The sequence below is a fragment of the Lissotriton vulgaris genome, chromosome 5, assembly GCF_964263255.1.
Source record: "Lissotriton vulgaris chromosome 5, aLisVul1.2, whole genome shotgun sequence".
Taxonomy (NCBI): Eukaryota; Metazoa; Chordata; class Amphibia; order Caudata; family Salamandridae; genus Lissotriton; species Lissotriton vulgaris.
In genome coordinates, this window is record NC_141693.1 from 420143141 (window position 1) to 420166191 (window position 23051).

At 42.9% G+C, this 23051-nt stretch overlaps 1 protein-coding gene across 2 annotated transcripts in view; it reads left to right on the top strand.

Annotated features, from left to right (window-relative positions):
• WDFY4 (WDFY family member 4) overlaps positions 1-23051 on the top strand; it is an 856906-nt gene that overhangs the window by 154162 nt on the left and 679693 nt on the right. For both annotated transcript variants that reach the window (XM_086921796.1, XM_086921797.1), the window contains 3 exons: positions 3173-3287; positions 3402-3508; positions 15798-15941. In XM_086921796.1, the coding sequence (XP_086777922.1) occupies positions 3173-3287; positions 3402-3508; positions 15798-15941 (366 nt within the window). The remainder of the gene's footprint in view (positions 1-3172; positions 3288-3401; positions 3509-15797; positions 15942-23051) is intronic.

Genomic DNA, 23051 nt, shown 5'->3' on the forward strand with positions numbered 1-23051 from the left:
TCGTTCAAATAACGGAGTTCCTAAGGCATGTGTGAAAAACGCATGTGGAATTCCATCATACATTCCACCCAACTGACTCAGACATCGCTACCAATGTGTTGTCAAAACCCTCTCCCAAACCCAAAAAGAGCCCCTGGCTGTCCTAGATGAAATGCTTGTCACTCTCAGTTCTCATCCTCCTCTTCCACTCTTCTGCCAGTGAGGTGCTAGACTAAATCGCCCAACTCCAGGACCTGAGACTGAGTGTGTGTACTGTTGTACCCAGTGGTCTTGTTGCAACCCTTCCTCAAAAAGAGATCTCACTCATTGGTCCTGTGCCCTCTCCAATGGAATTGCCCTATTCCTACCCCAATTTAATTGCTCTATTTCCCTTCTTTTCTTCTTGACCTGAGGTCATTTAATTTGTGACACTGCATTGCATACACTGCCTCTCAGGACTACACTGTGAAAACTTCAGGTACATCTTACTGCAGGTAACACATTCTGAAGACATAAGAATGATTAAACGTTTCTATTAATTCAATTCAGTAACATGCATCGGTCACTTGAGAACCCAATTATTTGGGCCAAGTTTTAGACCAGGCAGGACCATGGGGTGGGACTTAGAGCCGATCTACACAATAGCCAAATAGCTGGCATAGCCAGGCATAGAGAGAAGGCCCCCTCTATGCCAGGTGAAATATTGGAGGCGTTAAGGGTTTATTATTCAGATGCATATACCTCCAGGGCCCAAACAGGTGTCACTGCCATTGCTGACTATCTGGATCATATTGCTCTGAGTTGGATTGGGGGAGTTGTTGAATTCTCCATTTACTCAGGAAGAAGACAGGAGAGCAATAATGAGTCTCGCTAGCAAAAAGGCTCCTGTGGTGGGGTGGGGTTTTCCTGTAGAGTTTGTTCAAGGTCTATATAGATTTGCTTGCCCCCTGGTTGCAAGATGCATATCAGGATGTAGTATCCAAAGGTACCTGCCTTCCTCTCTGAACGAAGCAAAGATAACCATTTTGCCAAATGCGGGTAGCAGCCCCACTCAGTGATTCTCCTATAGGCCATTGTCCTTATTGATAATAATAAAATATTAGCCAAACTCCATGTGCAACCTTTGCAACTTTTGATGAAGTTTTTGTTGTTTCCAGAGAGGTCAGGATTCATTCCTCAAAGATCTACGGCCTTTAATTTACTTACCCTCATGGCAATGCTGCATCAAATTGATACACAATTACTCGCTGTGGTGGTGGCGCAACTTGATGCAGAAAAGGCGTTTGATGCCTTAGAATGGCCGTTCATGTTTGAAGCCCTACAACATAGGGGGCTGGGCACGTGGTTTCTACAGGATATAGCACATTGCACCAGGATCAGGTTTAATGGCCTACATTCCAAGATTATCAATGTTCTCAGGAGTATGCTCATGGCTTCCCCCATTCATTTTTGCAATCTCGATTGAGCTCCTCTCATGTTTCCGATGCGTACTTCACACAACGCATGAGATCTACTTCAGTGGCCGATCTCTGGTGGTATCTTGATATGTGAATGGCATCATATTTTATGTTCAAAGGCCGAAGGACAATTTGGCACCAGTTGTTATAGAGGTCGTCAGGTTTGGGTGCCACTCAGCCCTACATATTAATTGGAACAAATCCATGGTATTTCCCTTGACTGACGTTATGTACGCTACCTCTTCTGGGTATTCTCTAAAGTCTAGTGCTGAAGGCTTGGGTGTTCACGTGAACAGTGAAACCTCGATGTTTCTTCACCATAACTTTGGAGTAGCGCTAAAGAGGCACATGGATTGAACAATAGATACGTCTATAACTTTCCCTATTGGGTCATATTTCAATTATTAAAATGGCGGTGCTTCCAAAATGTCTGTATTTGTTCGCCAACATACCCATTAGGATACTAGTTGCATTCTTCAAACAGTTACAGTAAACATTGAGCCTCTTAGTATGGAGGTGTAAGCAGTAGCATGTGAAATGGGAGTCCCGGTGCGTCCCTTGAGAGCTGGTGGTCTGTCCGTCCCAGACTTTCACGGCTATTATTTAGTGGCACAAGTGCATTACATTAAATTCTGGATTTTGTGCGTAGAAATGCCGATTTACGCCAGAATAGAATTCTCAATGACACGTTCTAATCCCTTTTAGTGATGGTCTTCCAACAGCCGGAAGTGCTCATGAACAATGTAGATGTGCTCAGAATAACGTCAGGCAAGGTGGTTACTGTCAAAGATAGTGAGTGGCTTGCCTGCTCCTATACTCCTCACTCTTGCTAGCTCGACCGATCCCACTACTTCCTTCCATGCTGGACAAGCTGGTATCACAGTTTGTGAGTAAGGTGAATACACATACTAGGGGACCTATTTCCTAATGGGGTAATTTAGTAGTCTCACTGAGTTACAGGTCAGGGGAGGATGTTCTCTATGGTTGTGTTATTCTACTACCGATTATGATCTGACGTGAAGAAGGTTTTTACTGGCTTCCCAAGCCAACACCTAAATTAGGTGTCTCTTCGAAAAACTTAGGACGAGCAAACTTTCTCCAGCTTATACGTTGAGATCACTGCGGACGTGTGACCTCTTTTACAGAGGAGCAGAATAGAGTATGAAGTTGACCTGGGGTTCCCAATTTTAGAATTGTCTTGGTCATATGTTTGCATACAGGTCAAAGACTCTCCTCTCGCATAGAGACATAACCTTATACAGCTCAAATTTTTACATTACTTTTATATCACCCCAGAGTGCATAGGTATAGCTTCCCCTGACGCTGAAGTGAAATGTAAGAAGTGTGGAATGTCTAATGTAGTGTTCTTCCATGTTGCTTGGAAAAGTCCTAAACTGTCACTGCCGCTTGGACCACCTACTGCCCCAGCCAGCACTGCCAATGACAGTAGCAACACAACTATTAACTATCACACCCTACAAATGTGACAATTCAGACTTTTCCAGGCCCCCAAAGCTATAAGAACGGCTTGAGTGGCAGGTTCTGGCCATTTTAACGTACAATGTATCAATAAACAACCATTGTTGTACTTATCTCTACATTAAACAAACAGTGCAACAAAGTGGCAAACTGTCATAAGGGCCGGTGCTGACAATAAGGTGCTGGTGCAGATCACTGGATACCACTGGCTTAAATTAAGCACTGTATTATTCTTTTACTTTTCTGCCCCCTTCTAGGCATGCAATCACACTGCTGGTGTAGTCACAATGCCCAACATCCAGATCCTTGCCAAGGAATTGTCAGTGCTACTAACAGTGGAGCTAAGGAAGAAGATTTCAAACAAGCCTGCAGGTAACGCTTCTGTGCTGAGAGACTGATCTGCTTGTGTTAGTGAAGCTGACAGAAAGAGACTGAAGCCTGTTCCTGAATTAACGTTTATGTGTATGAATTTTAATGTCATGACAGAGGAAGCTCGACTTGTCGTGCACCGGTTCTTGAAGGAGGGAAGTGAGCTGGAGAACCATGGATACCTACTGCTTAAATCCATCTACCTCCTCTCTCAGGGAGACCAGGTAGGAGATCCATGCTGCTCCTCTCCTACTCATACCGTATATGAGAGCTATGTTTTTCCTCTCCCTTGCATACCAGATAAGAGATCTATGCACTTTCTCTCCCATATATTCTCTGAAAGAAATCCATTTACCTCTCCCGATACCTTCATTCCATATATGAGATCCATATACCTCCTCTACCATATGTATGGGGTATGAGATTCATGAACCCTCTCCCTCATACGGATGAGGTATGAGATCCATATACATCCTCTTCCATACATTAAGACTATGAGATCCATATACCTTCTCTCCATACAGACAGGGTATGACATCCATATTAAGGAAGTTAAAAATAAAAACTTAGCTGGGCTATGCAGAGCTCCCCAAGCGGGGGAGTGCGTTAGATAAATGCAGTTTGAGGTAAATTTCAGCACCAGACGTTTGTCCGCACTGTGCAATCATCAATCAACTGCACCATGCACAGCACAAGCGGGCACAGCTTCCTTTCTGCCATTCGAGAAGATTTTTTACTTGAGCGGCAGCTTTCTCAACGCTGACAGGTGGTTTCTCAATGTGAGCGGTCGCAATGAGAAATCCGACCGTCCGATTTGAGAAATCTCACCGGGAGGTTGATTTTCCATGCTCGCGCTCGCCAACTTGACATTGATGATCATGAACGAGGAAAAATCTCACCGGGAGGTGGATATTCCTCGCTTGTGCTCGCCAACTTGATGTTGGCGAGCACCGTGTAACGCAGAGTGCAGAAAATTCCACAAACTCCACAAGGAGAGCAGAGTTCACCGCCCAGACTTAGTATTCATTCTGAGACTACAGTATCCAGCCCTTTTACCCAGTTGATATCATGGCCAGTCCTTAAATAGTGTAGGAGCTGCGGCTGGTTTCAGTAGTATTTCATCAGTTACTTCTACTATCTCCTTATTAATTCAGCAGTTTGCTCAAAGATGTCTGACTTGTTGCAGGTATGCCACTTATGCTAAGAGAGTGGCAGTTTTATCGACTCGGTTTATTTTAAGCTGTCTGCCTTGGCTTTCATGAGAGATTTGCATAATAGTATATGAGAGAAACAACTCAGTGCTCACCATTTTACTGTGAATATAGTTATTTACATCGCATGTGTTAAGAACGCATGTGATTACAACGACCGCCTTGTTACATCGCAGTACCATTACAACTCAAGTCGTTACACCGACTTGCTCTAGGGGGCGCGCTGGATTTAGGAATAGTATCATTTACTATTCCAACTCCACTGTGTGCAACAGTAGGGAAGGTGTTGGATTAGTGAATTATACCCTTCCTTAGTTTAGAGAGCCCCCCATAGAGCAAGTTGTTGTAACAACTTGTGTTGTAATGGCACTGCGATATAACAACACGGTCGTTGTAACGACTGCGTTGTAATCGCGTGAGTTTTATCGCATGTGATGTGATGGCTGTTTCCCGTTTACTGTACTTCCTGTGACCCTCTTGTGCATCGAGGTATGGGTTCATCTCATGAGTCTCTCTCTTTGTCGGAGTCTTACAACCCCAAAGTTATCAATGCCAGATGGGTTGAACAATATGGAGTTCTGTTCCTAATTGGGTCTTGTGGTGTGCCCCTAAGAGTGGGTGAGCCTTTGTGAGAGTGTTTGCACTAGTGAATGCAGACCTTCATTTTTAAAAGTATTTATTAACGTGAACAAGCTGTCTCCAAAGCACACAGGTGCTCAGCCAAATATTGGTCATGATACAGAGTGACAGTTCACACAGAGAAGGCAGTGCATGAACTAATTTTGAATGGTAATTTTCCTCAAATATCCTCAGAGGAAGTATTTCTTTTCTCCTGCAAACAATTAAGAATTTAACAGGAAAGGGAAAATTTAATTTTAAAAAAAGAGCATGCTGTTAATAAGACTAAATTACAAACAATACCATACTGATTGTCATCCAATTTAACATGAATGTAATTGCTTCATTCATTTTTAATGTTACATCTGTTTCAGCGGAGGACCAGCTATCCCCAGGCCCTTTTCGTATTTGCACTAATTTATATTGCCCCGTGTAAGACTATAGTTAACAACTATGGCCTGAGTGGAGTCAGCTACAACAAAATGGGATACTCATCATTTTCCTCTAAGTATCTCCTCATTGCCCCAACCTCATGATAAGAGACCAATGAAGTGCAACGACTCTGTTGCTGGAAGAAGATGCTGTACTAAGACATCCATAAGTAGAGGGACCTCAAAAACATTTAAGATTAAAAAGCTTGTATAACGTCGGACTCGGAGAGACTACCCCTTGCGTGGATGTGTAAGAGCATTGATGAAGCGTGTGTGAGTGGATAGTTAATTTATGTCTCACCACTGAAAGGCCATTGGATTAATTGTTCCTTTGATCCTACTTGTCTGCATGGCCATGTATGTATGCATATGTGTGTTTTAGGTAATGTTAGTATGTGTGTTTCTGTTGCACCTTGGGCTGTGGGATGTTGCATGGATCTTGGAATGTCCTGGGATTCCAAGCGGCACAGCTGTAATGCCAGTTATGGTGAGGTGCGGGAGGTTGCTGCATCACAACTTCAGGATGAATATACAAGCACTTGCCATAGCCTGTGGAGTGATCCTCATTTCACTGATGATGAGTGGGAGACAAGAATGGTGAGGGCCTCATCCCCCTGGGACCACTAGCCTGAAACCTGCATCCAGCCAGTCCGGTCTGCACCTATTTGCATTGCCAATGACTCATTAATCCTGGCCTTTACCTTAATCAATGGCGACCACAGCAGTAATAGTGAATGTAAGCACGCCAGGGTTGAGTCGCTGTGCAGTCCAAGAGTGTAGAGGACCTGCCTCTTCATTTGGGAAATACTATCGGCTGCAATCACAACTTGCTGATGCAGTGCAATGCAACACGTCCCACCGCCATCTTGAGGACAGGCAACTTTTGTATTGCTGGTCAGGTGAATTAGACTAGATTTTGGACCCTAATCATCCTGATCGAGGTATATCCAAATCTCGTATGTTCAATGTAAAATGTGTGGGTTGAATGAGTGTGTCTTTTACTGATATATGGATTCAGAAATTCCCTGATGGTTTTGAGGCTAAATTTGAATAACTGACTGGATTTCACCAGCAGATTCTGCTAAAAAATAGTACAGTGCCTGTGGTTCATAAGGTTCACAAGATACCTCTATTATGGGAGTTGCAATTAGATTGTTTGTGTGAACATGACATCATAGAGCCCATGGAAGGTTCTGTGTGGTTTGCTCCTTTAGTTCTTCTCGCAAATGTGATCAAGTTTTGAAGTTGTGTGTAGACATATGCGATCTCAACCATAATATTTGGTTGGATCGTGAACGTCGGCCTAATATAAACTAGACGTTTTGTGTACTGAAAAGAGGTGTCATTTTTACCATTCGAGGGATGTTAGCAGCCTATCACCAGATAGTCTAAACTGATAAATGCAGACAATTTCCCTCTTTTGCTACTCCACTGGGAGCATTTTGTTACAAATGAATTACTTTCAGTCTGTCATCAGCCTCCTCAGTTTATGGCTCATGAAGTTGATGTTCCAGGATCTGTCTGTAGAATTATACATTTTGTGATTGGAAGTAATGTGGTCAAGCATGACGAGAGGTTGAATAAAGTATTGTCTGTGTTGAGAGAGGACTTGTGTGACGTATAAACAAATGCAAATTCGAAGAAAATGGTGTTGGTTTTCTGGGACACCATATAAAGGCTAATGATGTGGACCCCACCATTAACATTTTGGAAAGCACTGTGGAGGCTCCATCTCTAGAAAATAAGGAGCAGTTAAAATCTTACTTGGGTCTGATCTGATACTACTCGAAATTTCTCCCCCGTTATGACTATAGAACAGCACCCCTTACGAGTTTACTTTAAAAAGTAGATGCATACTTCTGGATTGAGAATTGCCTGTATGCTGCAGAAGTGATCAAAACCGTAAAACTGTTCAACCTTTGTCATTCCAATAATATTGTCACTTAGGCCAGCCACAATGTCCCAGGAGCAGTATTATTGCAAAAATTGAGGGACAATAGTTACAAGGTAATTGCCTTTGTATCCAGAGCATGACGGAGGTCTGAGTCGACCTATTCCACCATTGAGAATTGGGCAATTTCATTATGGTGGACTACTCAACACTTTGGATCATTTTTGTGGGGAGTTTCAGTTGTGTTGTTCACAGACCACAAACTGCTTGCAGAATTGTTCAGCACAAAAGGGGAGGAAGAGCTGCTCCCAGAGTAGTAATTGCAGTATGCTATGGTGTTGCTGGATTAAATGTGTTCTTTGTGAACTATATTGAAACACATACTGGGGTAGAATTCTTACCAGGAGTTTTCAGCTGAGAAGACCATGTCAATGAGATTGTGACTGATCATGAGCACGCGCCTGGTTTAAAAAAAAATTAATCATTTTTTCAGCAAGTATGATCTTAATCACATTTGCACAACATTGTATCATCCTAGGAGTAATGGTCTGGTAGAACGATTCATTCGAACATTGAAGGACCAGTTACAATTGGTGTTAATTCAATTGACTGGATTGGAATTGATCAGCTGACAAAATATTATGGGCCGTGCAGGCAACTCCTATGAATCTATGGGTTACCCTTTGTTTTTTTGAGAGAGCCTATCCCTGGTTCTAAGCTAAATCTGCACTGGATGGGTTACAGAATTATTGATATTTCTTGTTTGGGCAAGGTTGTGGATGTCAGGGCAATGGTTCAAGCTGGTTATGAAAAGAAAGAACATAGTAGATGGAAGGTGTATGTGATAGAAGGATATTGAGTCAGAATAATGAAACCTGTCCATATTGTGAAAGAGTGTCACGGTATTCTCCTCCAGTACGTGCAGACCAAGTGTTGTCTAATGCTGTGATAGCTAGTGATGGCCATATATGGAATAAGGACATGTTGGTGGTCCCTAATGACAAAGTGGAGATGGGGCAGAATCATATGGGAAGCAATGATGCGTCCCACTCAACCGTCATTATCAAGGTATTATCCTGTTCATTTTAAGGATTATGTCAATTAAATTTCCTGTGGTTAGAAATCCTTCCATTTAATTAATGTTGAAGTTTATTATCATTCTCACTTTATTGTTATTTACTTTCACTATATTGGTTTAGTTGAACATTTATTTTTATATTATACCATTGGCAAATTAGAATTGCCTGTATTTAGTCATTCATCCAGATTGTATTAAATGTGATATTTTCTCACATTATTGGTGTTTATTTTCAGAGTGCATTACATTTGCCTATTTTCATGAAAGGTTATTTTATTTAGATATTTTCCCTGTTAAAGGGGTGGGATATGTTGTGCCCCATGCTGTGGGGTTTTCCATAGAACGTAGAATGTTTTGGAATTCCAGGCAGGGGGGCTGTTGGAGCAGTTACTGAGACTTGCTGGTGGTCGCGGCATCACAGCTTCTTCACAGCAAATAAAGAAGTACTCACCTCAGCTTGTGGAAGGTGTCTTCATTTCAGTTTCTTTCAGGAATTGGGTGTTTGCTATTGTGATAGTATGAATATGTTTGTTTTTAAGGCTATCCCTACTTTTGTTTGTAGTTAAAGTAATGCTTAGTCAGATTCTTAATGCCATTGGCCTATCGGTCTCATTAATTCTTCATGGAGTATTGCCCCTTCTGGAGTTGAGTGTGTTTCTGGCCCTTTCGTTCACGGACGATCTTTGAGATATGTTCCTGATGTTCTAGTCTTCCAAAGGCCCCTACCCTTCCAATGCACTGCCTTCCCATAAAAGGGAATTTCTTTTAGTTATTTGATTTAATGTATGTTTTTTTATATAGAGCAGACATTACCCAAAGGTGCCAGAGCGCTTTACAAACAACAAGGTTTGTTGCAAAGATACAAGATTTCCAAAACATATAATTGTCTGAGGCAGTAAGACCCTGCTATTGATGCCCAAATTGAGATGAGGGAAAAAAGAAGTCAGTTCCATGTCAACGGTCATTGTTGAGACTACACAAAATGTCTTCGAAAGAGTAGTGCTCTCAACTCTGATTTAAAGACAGCCGTCTAAGTGGAGTGTTGCATAGGTTCGGAGGTATGGAGTTCCATGCTCTATCCGCACTTCTGAGAAAGATTGTGCCATGAGTCATTCCTTTTTAAATGTTGGGGGTTCAGGTAGCAGTGCTTCATCTTTTTGCAGTGGTCTGATGCCTCCGGAGAGCTTGAGTTTGCCTGCTGGGCAGAATGGAGTGGACGTGCGAAGGGACTTATATGTGATACCAGCAGTCTTGTATATGGCCCTGGCTTCAATGGGCAGCCTTCGTAGAGTAAGCGTAATATGTAAGATGTGATGATTTTTTTTGGCCTTACAGTCAAAGCGTGCTGCCGAATGTAGGGTGGATTTAAGGGGAGAGATGGTTTTGGAGGAGACCAATCAAGAGAGAGTTACAGTAGTTCAGTCTTGAGAGTACTAAGGAATGAACAAGAGTTTTCAAATCCGCCTCTGAAATGAAGTCGAGTTGATATCGCCATTTTCGGCCATGTTGTTGATTTGCCACTCAATATTTTGTCTTTTATCAAGGATGATTCCTAGGGATTTTGTTCTGTCACAGTGATGGGTTTATTATTTAGGGTATTGAGTGTGTCCATCCAGCATTGTATTGGATGAAGAGATGAGGAGGAATTCAGTTTTAGAAGGGTTTCGTTTTATTTAGGTGGTCAGAAGTCATGCAGTTTTGAACAGTAGTTAAAGTGTTAGCAAAATGGGAGATTGCATTGGAAGAAGAGGCCTTTAAATATAGTTAGGTGTCATCTGCATATTGGTGGTAGAGGATCCCAAATTTGCTAAGAACGACTCTGAGGGGCGCAATAAAAAAGGTTGAATAGTGCTGGAGCAACTTCGCTGCTGAGAAACATTTGTAAATTTTTACGCTGTGCGACCTGCCTGTGAGTAGTAAATCATAACATTTAAGGACAGCGCCATTAATGTCTATTTGATGTTTGAGTGTATCAAGAGGGGAAGCAGCTTTTACAACGTGGGCCATGCCATACATGCTGTTTCCCTGCAAGCGTAACCACGCTAGCCTTAACCATGCATAAGCCTTAACCACGCATATGTGTGGTTAAGGCAGTACGTGGTGTAGATGCATGGATGAGCAGGCACAGGAAGAGGAAGGATCGCGAGAGGACGCGGACTGGTAAGTGGGGCTGGGGCAGGGCTTTGGGGGTGGGGGTTAGTTTTTGGGGCCTGAAGGGGTCAGGATTGTTTATATGGCAGGAGGGCTGGTTTTTAAGGTTGAGGAAGGGGATTGGGTGGATTTAGGGATAGAGTTGTTTAGAGGGCTGGGGTGTCGAGAAGTTTATAGGGCAGGGGCTAGGGTTTTAGGGTTCAGGGCGGGGGGCTGGGATTCAGGGTAGTTTTAGGTTTTAGGAGTGGGGTAGTTTTTAGGGCTCACGGGCTGGGGTGGGTTTGGTTATTTATAGGGCAGGGGTCATGAGTTTAGCGCTCAAGTCAGAGGGGTTGGGATGTGATCTTTACCAAACATCCCTTTACCAATCATGCCTATACCTCTAAATTGTGTGGTAAAGGCATGCTCAGTAAAGAACATGTTGTTCAAATACCTTCCTTGCTCGGGCTGCGTTGTAGAGGCATGCATGGTTTAGCCATGTGTGCCTCTGTTTTACAACCTATGAAGAAGCATAGAATGGTAAACTGTATCAAAGTCTGCTGATAAGTTGAAAAGAATCAGGAGGCAGGTGTTGCTCGAGTCAAGGACTCTGAGTACATCATCAACCAACTGCACAGTGCGGATTCTGTGTTGCAGGCTCCTTTGAATAATATTCATTTGATTAATATTCTTCCAGGAGGTTGTTGTCTCTGATATGATGGGTAAGTTAACCATTGTTTCCTCTCTTGATGATTTTTGCCAGTAATGGGAGGCTGGAGACAGAGCAAAAGGTGTTGAGGTTAGTCGCATCTGCAGAGCAATTTTTGAGAAGTGGGTTGACTTGACCTGTCTGAAACCAATCAGGAAAAAATCCTTGACTGAGTGATAGTCACCAGTTTAGTCCAATAAGGGAGAATGTGTGTGTGCAAAGGTTTTTTTGCTATGTTACCTCGGATAGGGTTCATAAAGTGTTTTGTTGGCTTTGTTTTCATGATAGTCTTCAGTAAGCCTTCTTCTCTAATTCTGTCAAACAGCTGCCCAGTGTTTTTAGATTTGCACAGAGGAGTATGATAAGGGCAATCGTCTTGAAACAGAAGTCATTTTCATTTGGTGTCAAAGAATTGTACGATTTCTTCTGCTTTCGAGGTAGGATTGACAACTGTGATGGACATAGAGGGAAAATTGGAGGCTTTGACCAGATCAAAGAGTTATTTTGGTCAGTACTTGGCAAGGAGTGATGTGATGTAATTTGATTTTTCAAAAAAAATCGCTTTCTGTAGAGTGATCTTGCATTACTGAGGGATGTGAGGTTAAAGATGAGGGCAATTGTCTCTATTTCTTCTCCAGAGGTTTCACGACTCTTCTTTCTTCACATAAGGCTTGGTTAAACCAGGGAGCTGACAGCTTGAGTCTTTTCACTTTGCTCTGGAGTGGAGCAACCTCATCAAGCAGTTCTAAAAGGCAGGTAAAGCAGGATGCAGGTGCCTCAATGATATTTTGGTCTAGGCTGATGGGTGGTAGAATGATCTGTGCATTGTCACTGAGAATGCTGTGATTGATGCTCTTAGTGTTCGGCCAGATCATTCCCAATCAGAAAGGTTGACAGCTGAATCTTCATTGATACCCTAGTGAAGATTAAAGTCTTCCAAAAAGATCGCTTTGGTGCTCTGCATTGATTGATTATTTGCAAAATCAATGAATTTCTAAATGAAACCATTATTGTCACCCTGTGGGTGAAAGATGGCATTTAATCTGATAGAGGACTGTGTTGGGCATGTAGAACTGGTGATAAGCATTCAAAAGTGTAAAAAGAGCAGTTGGGTGAATCCCTGCAAGTAAAGAGTATCAAAATATGGCAGCGATGCCTCCCCTACTCTCCCAACACGATCATTCAAGGAACGCGGAATGCTACCGGTTGCCTGAAGAGGGGAGAGGAATTAATGCGATTCATTCTGAAAGACACGCCGGTCTGAAATAACAAAGGAGTCACACCGCAGGAAGGAATGGATGTGATTTATTCCATAAGACATGCCGGTCTGCCAAAGGTTTTGAATTACTTCATGTTCGTTTAAGGATTGCAATTCATAGATTGCCACAAAGAGTAGAAACCTGTCTCAATATATACGAAATAGTCGCACTTTTAAAGAAACTATTAAGAACAGAAGTCACTGCGTGCTCCAATAGTGAACAATAATGAGAAAGCATTGACCAATTCCCGGTCCTGAGGAGAACCCCAGAAAATTGTGAAGGGTTCGAAACGCGTTGGTTGGGGAAAGATATTTTTCAAACAGACTAGTAGAAGTTAGGAAACACGGCAATACGCCTGTCCTTGCACTAAAAAATCCCCACTAGCTTACACCGGCAGGATGAATAACATGATTGATTTTTAAAAGAGAATTTCGCCAGGTGCTTTTACTTATATTGAAGGACTAGTCTACCTCACAATAGTTTTTTCTTTTCATTGAAATGTTAATGTTTTTGTATGTTTTATTATCACTGTGAAATGTTTATATGCAAAAAAAAGGGGGGGAAAAGTTTCCCTTCTAAAAAGACATGCAATGAATTTTTAAAATCATTTTCTAAATAGAGAAATAAGTGTGAAATAAATCACTACGTCCACTATAATTGTAAATGTGGTTCTTATAGCGAAACACTACAATTTGATTTGAGCACCTAGACACTGATATGGTTGATCTACAGTCATGTAGCATGCAACGTGAGGTTGAGGTGATGGATTTGGTGGCAGGAGTATCTAGAGGTGTAGTCATAATTAATAGGAATAACATTCCTGTGAGCCAGTGCCTGTGTTGTGTAGGACTGATGCTTAGGCAATGCCAGCTTTGTCTGGGACTGGAGTTTAGTCCTAGTTAATAGAATACCTGGAATAATTAATTGATTTGTATTTTTTGGAAGAGAGGAGGTTGAGAGAGTGGAGGAGGATGAGGATAATGGGCAACTGTAGCTGGCAAGTAGATTGTCAGAGTACATCAATAATACTTTGAATGAATCCTGCAATTGACATTGATATCTAGAAATCTCTACCCAACCTCCATTTTATGTACCACTCACACATAAGAGAACTAGAATTGATTCTTGTCACCACGCAATAAACATATATATTCACTTCTCACCATAATTAACAAAAGCAATGTGTGCAGTGCACACTCTCTCCATGGATGTTCCCTGTGATCCACCCAGACTTCCTGACTATTTCTGTCCACAATAAGGTGATCTGATATTAAAAGGAGAGTGCTACTGGCTGCAGCTCATAATCAAATTAAATAAAGCATGCAATATATGAGACTCCTTTGTGAGACTCATCACACTGCAGAGGCCCAAGTACTATAGGCCAAAAGCCAAAAAAAATCAAGATTCATGCCTAAGACGCATTTATCTACGAATCCCTGTACTAGAAAATATTAGTACTTGTATCTCACCCTGGGCAGTGTGGTAAATAAAATTACCAGGACTATTTTTCTATACATTAAATGACAATAAAGGATAGCTCAATAAATGAGAGGCAGAGCCCGTGGTATCTCAGTCATACGGGCTTTAATTAAGCGTCTCGAGACACGGGACATCGGGTTCCATCACCACTAAGGTTCAGGAAGGGATATTCAACATTTTATTAACATCACACATTATATATAGTAAAACTGTATAATTGAAATGAATACAGTAGGCGGAACAAGTGAAAAGAGAAGAGATAAGAACACATGGGCGTAAAAGAAGGCGTGTACAAGGGCGTACACGGAGGTGTGTACTGAAAACGTCACAAAAGTGTCATAGGTAGGTGGATGCATAGAGAAATTCTGCAGGGTCAGCAGAAACCTTTACCCTGTGTGCGTGCGCAACTGAGCATGACGTGTAACTGGGGAGAACTGGGGGGGCTTGACTTTAGCACTAGTAGAGGAGTCTGGTGTCTGGGATGTCAGAACGACCTGCACCTATAGCATATCTGATATCTTGTGTTTGGAGGATGTGTTGTCTGAAGTAAAAGGTCTCTCGGGCAGAGGCCGTTCAATACTGAACGCTAGCGCGTGCATACGTGTCTTGGTGCAATGCGCGGGGGCCATGGGCCTACCATGGTAACGGGTTCGTTAAATCACTTGCAAGGAGACAGGCAGACAGGGCCCTTTTCTCTGCAGGCTGGAATATGTTTACCTATTTCACTAGACTGGAATGTGTTTTTGCGGAGGCTGAGCAGATAACTGTAGGCAAAATACTGTCTTGGCAGGCAGGCCAGGCCGAGCCGGGCACCGCTTCGCTGGGCAGGAAGTAAGGCAGAGGTCAGGGATGCATACCTAAACTGCAGCTTTCAGAGACAGAAAAGACTCGGAGCCTCAATTAAGGGCCTGGCTCGGCTGAGCCAGAAAAACGTGGAAAAACGTGTGCTTCGCGTTATTTAAAAGTGCACCATGTAAATGCATTGGAAACGTAGGCTTTGAGGCTGAATTATCGTTTCATTCATGGAGGGCCTGGTAGATGACATGTTAACGTTGGACGCAAATGCAATTGCGTCTTCATTTCGGCCATGGAGGGAGAATGCATGGATGTCATGCACATACATTGAACGTTGGGGTACACGATAGGGGACATACTTGGCCATATAAAATTCAATTTTCCTCAGCAGTTTAGTGTATTTGGGCTCAGGTGATAAACTGCTTTACTTCCTTTGAAATTATGTCAAACAAGATGCAATCTAATACTGTGCTTGCTTGTGAATGTGCAAACTAGTGAATTACAATTGTAGAAAATTTACAACTGACTTTGGTGCATCTTTTATGAAGAAGGTCAAACTAATATTTCAGATTGGTGAGTAAGTAGTAGTAAATGGCATTCACTTTTTAAAACTAAAATGTAGGGTCGAACCAGTCCATTAATACCAAATAAAAATAAAAATTGTTTTTACCATTGTTGCAGCATTGTATATATTGACACTTTTAGCAAATGTACTCACTACTAATTAAACTTTAGAGTAATTAAAATGTTCTACTGTGCTGTAGCTTGGCATTGTGTTTGGCATTGTGTTATGCAAAGTAGGGGCATAACAATAATCTCTGAACTTTAAATTAATATTAATAGCATTTTTAAACAAGGTTTCCCATCACCTCAGAGATATGACCATGATGCCTCTGTTATCCCCTCTCTCAGGAGACCCTGCGCCCAATCATTCGAAGCGGCCTCCCAGATGTCTGCCTGCAATGCCTTTACCTTTTCTTCGCTTTTCCGCTTGACACTGGACAGGAACCTTTGAAGGATGACTTGGATTGCACTCTGCAGGAAATGTTCACTCAGGTAAATTGCTGAAAGCTTGATGGATGTGCCTGTTACATTGACTCTAGATTACTCCACTCTCAACCCTGCACACCGGATACAACCATACTTAAACAAATATGTTGCCCCCCCCCCCACTTCATTACTAGACATTATAAATCATACCACATCAACACTCCATCAAAGTATATCACAATTCAGACCACATTACACAATATGTTTCATTATACAGTGCACTAAAGTACATATAAGGCTGCATACCTACACTCCCAAATTGCACACTCACCCATCTATTACATACACACTCCTACACAGAACTACACAGAAGACTTAATTCACATCTGAGAGCATTCACATGCACACTACTGTACCACCACATCCATTCCCCAATGTTGTCTGTTGCCTTTGTGAAACTGAGGGCAGAAGGGATGGGGATGTGGCTTTGATTAGAAAACAAACTGACACGTCTTCATTAAACTCAAGTGACCTGTAGAAGTTCTATGGTGCAGGAACTGAGACAGGAAAGGGCATTCTCCACTTTCCCCATGGTTCAAAGGCTGGATTAACCAACAGGTGCTGTGGGATGGCCTCCATTTCTTGGGTAGCATGGTAGCAGTGTAGAATGTCATCTTATACCTTACAGAGGTGGCTTCTTGTCATGGGAAGCTCACTGGGGAGACAAAACATCAACCAGTTCTCTTAGCAACTGGTAAAATATATATTTAAACAATGCTGAGTTTTAAATGGAGGAAAGACAGTCAAGGGACTATTCAAAGAAAGCAAGATCTTCCCAAGAACCAGGGCCATGTGATTTATTTCATAAAAATGATGCACCAAACATGGGAAGATCTGATTACTCACCTTTTGATGTACAGTTGCAGAGCAAAGAGTATCAAGGTTTTGCTTAGAGTAGAACCACACATCACGCAATATTTGTTTTAAGGAGGTAGGCAAAACTCGAGACCAGGGTCCCTTTACCACCAGCCCTTCATTACATGGCTGCTGACTCTGAGCCCCTTTTAAACAATAACATTATTCTCTATACATTGTGCGGTTTAGGTGCTTCTTAAAAAGACATTGATCAGGTGGAAGCTTAAGGGCAGATTGTGTAGGATTATTGAGAGAAAGCAGCATGTTCTGAGAATTAGCCATATGATTTACTCCCTTAAGTAGGATCTACCAGGTACAAGGCACATGGCAAGATCTGATGTTGTACCTTGAGGAAATAAAGCATTTCAGCCCAAGACTTTTTTTATTTGTCGATTAAATTCTCCTGATGCACTGATCACAAGCATTTTTTTCTGGCCCTTGTCTATAATTTGGAACCATACTCGTGGTGGATGTTCCTAAAGTTATTCCATTCTTCTTGCAAGACATCAAACATGCAGGTTGGCATGCTCCGTTTGAGGCAGAGTTTCTTGGACAACTCAGTTTATAATCTCTCAGATATTGTAGGATATTGATAAAGCCTGGCCGAACTTTGGAATGATGATGACTGAGTCAGTCAAGCCACCACTCAAACTTTGACACACACATTAGTTAGCAACAAAAAGTACTAACCTCACTGAGTTGTTATGAAAGGTGGAATCCATGCCGTACGTTTAGATGCACTTCTTCACTGTGTGCCCTCAGCTCTTAAATACAAAAGCTTGGAGGGCTAGATTGCATTGTGGGGGAAATCGGTAAACAAAATATCGCTCCCGAACAAAAGACAAATTGACATTCAGAATTGTGCCATATCAAAACATCAGTCCAATAAAGTTTTCAAATTCGATATTCTCAGGTAGTTTTCTTCTTTATTTTCTTGTTTCCTTTATCCTCATTACAACCATAGATGTATTATACATTAGTTCATGATAGTAAGTTGGTATGGATGGTATCACCAAAATGTAGCCAATAGCCAACATGTTTCGTCTCAGGGAAAATAACCTGACGACTTCCTCAGGGCAAGCGCAAATCTCCGATAGCAGATTCACCACATTCCAGGTAAAACCTGTGTATGGTTCCATATAATATGGGTCTAGAAAATATATATCTTATGTACAATTCATATCCTTCACCGGTCTGACGTGTTTTTCTAACAAATATCTCGATCGGACTTAAAATCTGGTCTGGACAAATGTCGATAAAGTTATAGCATATATCGGAGAGTACTCCTATCGCCATTGTGGGTTCATGCGTTAGATATGTGGGGGAAATCGATACTAAGATTGAGTCACTGTGTCAGAGGGAGTGAAATCCTTGAGCAGGGGACTGTCTGGGACTGACCCAGGCACGTGATGGCAGATCCAGTCACTTCCTGGCATTGACATGCACACCTTATTTAGTTCATAGTCAAATAGCCTGACAGACTCCCTATAAGGCAGATCTCCATGTCTCTATGTTTTTCTGAGCCAGAAAATTAAATACATTTGGAGACAATATTCAGTTTTGGATCCAATGTCCTTTTATAGGATTTATAGACAGACCCCCCAGGATATAGCGGCATGGATTAGCAAATTTAGCGGCACAAATATGGAAATTTAGCTGCAATTTTGCGGCATTTTATGTGGCCGTTTTTCCTACAACAAACACAGATATCTTAGTTTTTTTAGTTATTTAACAACATGAAGCTATGTATATTTGGTTTCTTTACAATGTAGACACTTTGGGGCAGATTTACAAGCCCTTGCGCTGCTTTTACGCCGCCGTTGCGTCACTTTTGTGACGCAGCGGCGGCGCAAAAGATGCACCATGGTGCGGGGTATTTACTACGTGACGCATCTCCCAGATGCGTCACGTTGCAAAGCCCTGCGCCAGAAGAGGCGTACTATTGCAGGTCAGTTTGTGTCTTGCAATAGCCTTAGAGCTTGGTGCCACTGTACCTGCTGCACTAATGATGGCTATACCTATCGCCCCTTTTATTATTAAGCACGTTAAATAGTACACTGTATTTTGAACACGACCTGATATCCCACCGGATGCTGGTTTGACAGACCTAACCACTAGAGAAAGAGCAGTCCAAACCGCCAAGTGGTCACTTGTTAAACAGTAGGGAACTGCATGTTGGTACTTGTAGTTTTGTTGCAAAATGTCAGCCTGCAAATCGTCTCCGATTTAAAAGCAGGGACTGGTTGAAGTTGACACCCATGACATGGGGCCACTTGACGCCCGTGTTAAATTTCTCGCCTCTAGGATTTTTCCCATGGCTCACTCCCAGGGGGAAATGGTCTGCAATAGGTGAGCTCAACCCTCTGACTTCATCCCTTGTCCAGCGCGTCTCTGCAGATACCCCGTCCCGTGTGCGCCTCAGCTCTCTCGGCTGAGTGGTTCTGTCTGTTTATCTTGAGGGACAGACATCTCTGCACGGCGCTCCGTCTCCAAGCCAGCGAATAGGGTGACCAACTGGCATTGGTGCAAATTCAGGACGGTGAGTGTAAAAATTCAGGACAAAGGGTCAAAATTCAGGACACAAATTCAGGACAGGAGCTCAAAATTCAGGACAAAACTTCAGGACAATAGGTACGTTTTACAGACACATCAGAGGTCGCGCAATAGTATATAAGCAAGCCCAGCCATTTCCAAACATATTCAACCGTTTGCAAACCTATCCATCATGTATCCTTCCATCTATCATTTCACTCATCCATCCCTTCATCCATCCCCTCATCCATCCTTTCACTCATCTCCATTATCCATCCACCCTTTCACCCTATCCATCTGTACACTTATCCATCCACTCTTCATCCCATCCATCCATTCACTCATCCATTCAGCCATTTACCCTTTTACCAATCCAGCCATCCTTTCACTTACTAATCCTTCCACCCATCCACTATTTTAGTCATCCATCCATCCTCCCTTTCTCTCTCCATCGACCCTTTCACTTAGCCATCCTTCCTTCCATCCATCCTTTCACCCACCCATCATCCATCCATCCATCCATCTGTCCTTCCCCTCATCATCCATCCTTCCCCTCATCACCCATCCATCCTTTTCCCTCATCATCCATTCATCCATCCTTTTCCCTCATCATCCATCCATCCATCTACCCACCCACTCTTCATCCATCCATCTTTCGCCTCATCCATCATCCAGCTACCCTTCCACCCATACATCCAGCTATTTACATTTTCTCTCCATCCTTCCCCTCTCATCAATCCATCCATGTTCTCTCATTATCCATTTATTCAATCTTTCATTCATCCATTCACCCTTTCACTAATTCATGCAGCCCTTCACTTACTTACTCGCCGACCTTTCCATATTAATTTTGAGCTGAGCCCTTTTGAGAAGAGGCCCATCAAGAACTTCACCCTCGCTGCAGGGGCCGTTCCAGGACTGGGACAGAAGCCACCCAGGGCGGAGACAGGATCCACCACAGGGGGGGACAAGAGCCATCACAGGTGTAGGTGGACTGGAGCCATAACATGGGGGACAGGAGCCATCACAGGCGGGGGTGGACTGGAGCCACCACATGGGGGGACAGGAGCCATCACTGAGGGGAGGGCAGGAGCCATCACAGGAGAGGGAACAGGATCCACCAGGGTGGGCACAGGGGTGGGCATGCAGTATTCTAGTATCATCTTGGGCTCCTCGCCCCCTCCTGCACAAGACAACGAGAAGACAGGCTCTCTGTCCAAAATGCCATCCCCCACTGTGATGTACAGTACTTACAGGAGATACTCTAAGAGAACTGATTGAACTGATTGTCCTCCATACTCTGTTAATCAGTGTGGGTGCGATTGTGCCATTTCTGTATTTTCTTAAATTATAGACTGCATGTTTGAAGAACCGAGGTTTGCTTACAATTTAGTGACAATAATTACGCTCTGTGAAGAGAACCACGTGCTGCCTCGGTGTAATCAGGGGTGTAATCTGGCCGAGTCTCGGATGTTTGGGGCCCTGGGTAGAAATGGAATGTGTGAGCCCCCCTCTAAATAGCAGAGACATGACACATTCAGGGCTGTTTGCATGTGAATAGATGTTGCAGCTCCTGAACCTGCAGCCCCTCCCTCTCAGTCACCTTCGAAGCACCTCTTAACAGGTCATCAAGGGCTGGAGGTGTGAGGTTTGCCATCCAGCTGTGACGCTTCAATGCTGCTGAGTATCTGAGGAGCTTTGGTGCAGCATCGGAGTGAAGAAGGGAGGTGGGTGCAAACTGTGCCGGCTTTAGGGTGGGGCAACCAGTGCCCTGTTAAAATGACGGACAAATGGCGTCCGTTAGCAAACACTTCCTTGTTCGAATGCTCCATGAATGGTGTGGGCAGACAAGCGTGGCAGTGAAGGCTGGGCGTGGCGTAAAACTCAGCACTGGATGTCTTTGGCTGCTAGCCCAATTCACAGGCGATAGCCACATAAATTAGACCCCCCAGGATATAGCGAAAAATGCCGCGATTTCTACAAAAATGCCGATTTCGCAGGCATTTTTGTAAAAATCGCGGCATTTTTTAAAAAGTGCCGATTTCGCTGCAAATTGCGAAATCGCGATATCCTGGAGGGTCTGTATAGAGTGCGTAGCTCCCCAAGGGCTTCCCATCGCTAGAGGTAAGAATATGGTGCAAAAGCCAGAGGGGAGTTAAATGGCACTGATGGGAAAACCAGGTCTTAAGCTTTTTATAGAAGGTTGGTTCTGCTTCCAGGAATCTGAGTTCATGTGGAAGAGAATTCCACAGCGTGGGTGCTAGATATACAAAGGATCTACCGCGCCATCTGGCTCTTTTGATTCTAGTCATTTTTAGTAACAGTCCCATGCAGGATCTAAGGCATTAGTTAGGGAGATATAGGCTCACCAAGTCTCTAATTTAACGGGCCATTGTTGTGTATGGCTTTGTGTCTCAAACAAAGTGCCTTGAATTTGACTCTAACAAGCCAATGTAGCGCTCTTAGATGCTTTCCCACTAGTTCCAGTATTGCGCCCTTACACACAAGTCTCATTGCAGCAGTCTGCACAAATTGGAGTTTTTTATGACATATTTTGATAAAGGGAGTTTCCATAGTCGAGACGAGATGTGACCAGTGCATGGATTACTATCTTTCTTAACTGCATAAGAATAAGCTCCAGAGTCTTAAGGAGCATTCTGAGTAACCCAAAACAGGTGCCGGCAAGTTTCTTTGCTTCGGTCTCCATTGTTAGTTCCCTGTCGAGCCGGAGGCCAAGATTTATTTTTTTTTGTCCTCATTTCACCTTAACCATCTGCAATTTCACATAGAAAAAAACCTTCTTCCAAACTGGGCGCACTGGGTCCATGCGCTTGCATTCGCTTTTAGGCCGACCAGGCCAGCTTCATTTGTGCGAGACTTGGTGTAATCATTGGACCTCGGGTAATTAGACCAGCCTCATTTCTGTACCCCAAATAATTAGCGGTGCCCAGATACTCCCTTCCCCTTGGTCCAGTCTCGCCATACTCAATACTGCTTTCAACCAGGTCTCATATTGCGGTGGCTCGGGGTCTTTCCACAACCTACAAATCTCTCTACGGGCTGCTAATATCAAGCAGAGGAATAAACCAATTGATTTGTTAGATAATTGATTTATAAGATTATTCTCAATACCGAAAACAACTAGTGACAAATTAAGGTTAATCTCAACTTTAAAAACTCCCTCCAATGCCCTCCCCACATTCCCCCAAAAGACCCTTAGGGATCCACAATCGAAAAACATATGCAAATTATCAGCCTCCACTAAACCACACCTAGAACATTTCCCGCCCTCCTAATCGGAATAGCCAAGATATCATTTAGGCAGGCGGGGAGCCCTGGAGAATCCCAAATAGGGGCAAAGTCGGAGTAATATCTTATTCCCCACTTCGTTTTCACGTTTTGCCATACCCTGAGAGCTGACCTCATTACTTTTAGCCGTACCTTTTTAAAAAATCTGGGGGAACCACATTTATATAAAAACCCGGTACTACCACCCTCAAAATGAACCATAGCATTCAGGATCATCCCCCAATTAGAACCAGGAGGACTAGAAAGTAAACAACAAATCTTTTTTTTAAAAAGGCAAGAGAATATAAAAATACATCTGGGAGAGCGAGGCCACCTTTGATCAGCCTCCGTTTTAACTTCTTCCAAGATAGCCTTGAGTTTTTGTTAGGCCATATAAAGCTCCCTATCTTACTTTGGATTTTCCCCAGTAATTTCCCATGA